This window comes from Priapulus caudatus, unplaced genomic scaffold (genome assembly GCF_000485595.1).
Source record: "Priapulus caudatus unplaced genomic scaffold, Priapulus_caudatus-5.0.1 Scaffold1601, whole genome shotgun sequence".
Classification (NCBI taxonomy): Eukaryota; Metazoa; Priapulida; class Priapulimorpha; order Priapulimorphida; family Priapulidae; genus Priapulus; species Priapulus caudatus.
Window position 1 is genome coordinate 38815 of NW_014578662.1, and position 5465 is coordinate 44279.

Consider the following 5465-nt stretch of genomic DNA (forward strand, 5'->3'; position numbering starts at 1 on the left):
CTAATCACACACCTGCATAATGGAATACCTGTATCATGCAATAATTCATTGCACTGTTTGCACTACTCAGTATACAGTTCTTTTTTATACAGATTCAGCATGTGCGTATGCAATATGTACAAATGGAAGATAACCTAGCTTGTGGATCATGAGCGATTTTGATTGTAATATGTTTTAATCGTTAGGTTTGCTATGAGCACACTGTTCGCATTTATATTATAGTGTAATATAGTTATACTCATTCGTTATTGATCCACGTAAAACTACTGTTGTTTTGGCCATTTTTTCGCGCGTTCTGCGTTCTCTGCTACCGTCTACACTATAACAATCTAACACGTAGCCTACTAGATTGATCAAACATGGCGCCATGCCGGTGAGATGGAAAGCTCAATTTAAAGCATCCGTTGCAGACTTCAACCCACTGGTGTTACCAATTTGCAAAATGTCTACCGACTACGATGAACCGATATCGGACCAAGAAAAGGTAGTTGTTTTCCTTCTTTCCCAGTTCGTATTTATTTACTTTTTCGTGGAAACCGATGTATAGTATAACAAGGTAAATTAATGTTTAGAGTTTGTAGGCAGACAACACCCGATAACTTTACTATAGGTTGCCAAACCCTAACAACCGGCACTTCCTCGAACTTTGACTGTGTGACTGTTGTAGTCCACACCCCTTGGTAGTTAGTAGACAACCAATCATTATGCGTTATTAGAATTTTACGCCCTGTCTAACCTGTGTTTCAATAACATTTCGGCTGCTGTATACCATATAACCAGCTATTTGACATTTCACAGGTCTAATAACTTTTCACAATTAATTTAATTTAGTAATATACTAGAATAGAATAGTCGCTGGGGTTATTGACATGCAATGTTTATGAATATAGTTTGTTTGGATATCTAGGCCCAAGGATAGAGAACATGGGTCCCAATAAAACCAATGTGCCTAAACCTAACCCTAACCCTAATTCTAACCCTAACTCTAACCCTAACCCTAATCCTAACCCTAATCCTAACCCTAACCATAACCCTAACCTATTATATTGATGTAATATTATATTTATATTGATGTAAATTACATCGGTTTTATTGGGACCCATGTTCTCTATCCTTGAACCCACATGACCATGTTATGTACTGATGTAAACATGTGAGCATAGTCTATGCCGTAGATGTGCTACATTAGTGCCTTTGTTAATTATTAATATTATTGGCAAAACAGAGCTGTTCACTTTGGTTTTTTTAGGTCAGGATAGCCTCCGATTTCATCCTACATGCTCCGCCTGGAGAATTCAATGAAGTCTTCAATGGTTTGTACATCGAATTTATACAAAAGCCACGCTGTTGGAACTTTCGCTGCCTATCCATCAAGTTAGAAATGATAGCAACAGTTGCAAATTGCCTGCTGTCGATTTGGGAAGTTAAAGTAACTTTCTCGCTGGCTGTAAACTGCTGTTGCCAATGGAGATTCTTGGTTTGTCGTTTTGAGAAGCTCTACCTAATGCTAATCTCCTGTTCTCGTGGCCAAATTTCCACCAGTGCTTTGTATATTTTAGGGGGTTTTCTTGCTTTTGCTCTAGATGTACGATTGCTACTGAACAATGATCAGCTATTGAAAGAGGGTGCATCTAGGTGAGTAATTTGAGAAAGCGAGTTCACGTTATCTCGGTTTTAGATTGTTGGTGTTCCGTGAAACCTGCCTAATATGGCAGAGAGTATTGCAACCCATTGATTATTTACTAGTTGCAGATACTACCTATTTGTAACATAGCTGTACCAATGTAGCCCTTCTCTCCGCCACATGCGTCACACGGAGGTCGGGGCCGAGTTAAGAGTGGCACGGGTAGAGCTACATGTAACAATGAAACGATATCACCCGAGTAAGAATGACACGGTCGTGCTCGTACTCATACGGATGTGAGAATACTGATACGATCAGACCGATCCGACTGATAAAATACGCATGCTGATGCGATCGTATCGCGGCTGGTGTTTTTCGCAGCGCGTTCGCGCAGTACAACAAGGAGCAGTTCACGCCGGTGAAGATCGAGGATTCCGACAAGCAGACGTTGATAACGGAACACGCGGATCTGGGCGGCGCTAGGTTCGTCGATCCATGCAGCAAGCAGAGCTTCAGGTGAGTGCGTGCGCATCCTTGCCACCTCGCCGACAACGCATTAGCCAGCGAGCCGTGCAGCCGTGATTTGCACAGTCAGTTTTGAAACAGCATGGCCAAAAAAATTTAAATATTTAAAAATTTAAAAATTTTCTGTGGGAGGACCCCCTCTCATACTCCCCTCCCGCCCCCTCCCCCCCGGTCAACGCCTACGGCGGTCTTGCCTGAGACACAAAAAATTGCACCCCCAAATATTTTTTCTGCAATCCCACAATACTCATTCCTGGCTAATACCTTACTCGCTGATTTCCTCACCCGTACCCTTTGTTTTCTCAATCGATTCTCCAATTCGATCTCATTCAGTGGATGCAGATGATCAACCGTCAATGATAATTATCGATAATAATGTAATAATAAATATTACTAAGTACTACTATTACTACTACTAATAATAATAATATAATATAATAATAATATAATGAAATAATAATAATAATGATAATGCCGATGATCGTCGCTACCTTGGCACCCGCGCCGCTCACCGTCTCCCCCCGGCTGCTCCCCGCAGGTACGATCACCTGCGCAAGGAGGCCAGCGACCACCGGCCGACGGAGGCGGACGCGCGGCTGGAGCCGTGGCGGGCCGCGCTGGAGACGGCGTTCACGGGATATGTGCAGGACCACTACAAGCACGGCGTCGGCGTCGTGTACGCGACGGGAGACGCTGGCGCCATCACCCTCGTCGCCTGCATCGAGGACCACATCTTCCAGCCGAAGAACTTCTGGTGAGTCTTCCTTTTTCCGGAGGTAGCGTGCGGTCTGACCTGTGCGTTCTGCAGAGGGTTTCCAGCGCCTCTCTCGTAGGAAAGGCCCATAAAGATTGCACAGTTGAGCTTCTGGTGAGTCTCTTCTCCGGAGGGAGCGTGAGGCCTGACATGTGCCGTCTCTAGAGGGTTTCCAATGCCTCTCTGTCGCTGAAGGCCTACTCCTGAAGGCCGCAGTCAAACTTGGGTCGGCGGTTGAACTGACAGTCTGAGAAGTTAGACCGTGTGACCACTAGGGGGCCTTTACCACGACAGGGAGGCATTGGGATGCCTCTACGGATGGCACAGGTCAGTGCTCGATCCTCGTTTAGCACTCCTGATTCGTTTAGCACGTACGCGAACTGTATATACCAGCGTTCCAAACTAGGATTGAGCACTGACCTGTGCTGTCTATAGAGGCATCCAAATGTCTCGCTGTCACAGGAAAGACCCATAAAGGTTGCACAGTCGAGCTTGTGTCGGCGGCCGCTCCCTGTAGGATGGCCACCTGTCTATTAAGGCCACTTGGCGTTTTGCTCGAGTGGGCGAGTAGTGTGCACTTAAACCAATTCAGTGTAGAAGGGTCAACTGTCCGTAAAAGTCACTTTTTACATTACCCTTGAGAACCACCTCAGCTACTCGGTAACCAAGCTGCTCCTCTGGCTATGTTCAATCTAACAGCTGCGTATGGGTGCGTACATGTGCGAAGTTGGTGGTACGCACGTGCGCTGTGCCGAGCTCGTCCCGCGTACGCGACGCTGTGTTTGTGATTTCAGGAACGGGCGCTGGCGCTCGCAATGGTCTCTCACGTTCTCCCCATCATCTGCCGCCTCTCAGCTCAACGGTGTCCTCAAAGTGCAGGTGGGTGTGGCATACGTGCGTTAGTGCGTTGTGTGTGAAGGTGTCTGCGTGTGTGTGAGAGCATTGTGTGTGGAGGTGCGTGCCTGTGTGCGTGGGTGTGTTGTGTGTGGAGGTGCGTGCATGTGTGCGTGGGTGTGTTGTGTGTGGAGGTGCGTGCCTGTGTGCGTGGGTGTGTTGTGTGTGGAGGTGTGTGCCTGTGTGCGTGGGTGTGTTGTGCATGTGTGCGTGGGTGTGTTGTGTGTGGAGGTGTGTGCATGTGTGCGTGGGTGTGTTGTGTGTGGAGGTGTGTGCCTGTGTGCGTGGGTGTGTTGTGTGTGGAGGTGTGTGCCCGTGTGCGTGGGTGTGTTGTGTGTGGAGGTGCGTGGGTGTGTTGTGTGTGGGAGTGCATGTATGTGGGTGTGTTGTGTGTGGAGGTGTGTGCCTGTGTGCGTGGGTGTGTTGTGTGTGGTGGTGCGTGGGTGTGTTGTGTGTGGAAGTGCATGTATGTGGGTGTGTTGTTATTGGAGTTTGTGTGAGCATGCTTACCTGTATTGCGTGTGGCTTTGCTTGCATGTTTGCATACGTGCAGTCTAGTGATGCCATATGGTGGTGCTTGCAGGTACATTATTATGAGGATGGCAATGTACAGCTGGTGAGCTCTAAGGAAATTCAAGAATCAATCACCATAAGCGTAAGTGTCACATGTGCTGTTACGGCAAACGCGATTGATATCGGATATGGTGGTGGCCTATGTATAGCTGTAATACGGCCATTGCTTGATAGGAAAGTGTTAGAGTGTTTGCTCATGTAGTCAAATTTTTTCTGTTTTTTAAAGTTCTGGGTAGTGAATGTTTTATTATGGTTAAGCCAAACAAAAAAATAGGTGTGTTTCCGGTCGACCGACCGTCTCTAGATTATTAGGGCCGTCCCTAAACTTTTTTCAAAAAAAAGAAAAGAAAAAAAATTCAAAACTTGATGAGATTTTTTACTACAAACACGTTCTAGACTTGCTTACTAACTTATCCCTACCTATACACCACTCTATAGCATGCATCAGAGGAATATTAGGAACCGAAAAAAAAAAAATCCCTACCTACCTACCCTACTTTTGTTTTCGATGCAATAGGAAACACACCTATTTTTTGTTTGGCCTTACACACAATAGGTATGATTGTGTTGTGATAGTTGTAATGATTTATCCTATTTTTTATTGTAGAATGAAACTCAAACAGCGAAGGAGTTTATCAAGATTATAGAAGAAGCAGAAAATGACTACCAGGTAAAAGCCAGTTGTCTAGAAAAGCCGGATTTATTAAGATTATTCGCTTGCCATCAGGTTGCTATGTATGGAACGTTAACGCTGCGAGTTCTTGTTTTTCGCTATTGTTTATTAGGCATTTTCGACTCTCCATGTGAAAATTGTCTCACTGTCTTTTAAAAGAGTGTCTTTGTGATCATTTCTGGCTACTAGTGTTGCAGCTACCTATGTTACAACTTACCAGCTACGTGATACAGTAGTCCCACTATTTTAAAACAGTATGTCTGTGTGTACGCTGTCTGTGTTACAAGTGACCCTCTGTTGAAACTGACCGTCTGTGACAATAGTCTAGCTGTATATAAAAACATGCCCTCCACGTTATCACTGACCCTGTTCATCTCTAATCGTTCAATGCCAACCCCACCTCTTTCTCTCTTCCTCCCTCC

At 45.4% G+C, this 5465-nt stretch overlaps 1 protein-coding gene across 1 annotated transcript in view; it reads left to right on the top strand.

Annotated features, from left to right (window-relative positions):
* The first annotated feature begins 380 nt into the window (after positions 1–380).
* Positions 381–5465, top strand: part of LOC106817121 (F-actin-capping protein subunit alpha-1-like) — a 9279-nt gene continuing 4194 nt past the window's right edge. Inside the window, exons 1-8 of the mRNA XM_014821768.1 lie at positions 381–484; positions 1250–1313; positions 1584–1635; positions 2006–2140; positions 2688–2903; positions 3698–3782; positions 4381–4452; positions 4978–5040. Of these exons, the coding sequence (XP_014677254.1) occupies positions 443–484; positions 1250–1313; positions 1584–1635; positions 2006–2140; positions 2688–2903; positions 3698–3782; positions 4381–4452; positions 4978–5040 (729 nt within the window). The 5' untranslated portion in view covers positions 381–442. The remainder of the gene's footprint in view (positions 485–1249; positions 1314–1583; positions 1636–2005; positions 2141–2687; positions 2904–3697; positions 3783–4380; positions 4453–4977; positions 5041–5465) is intronic.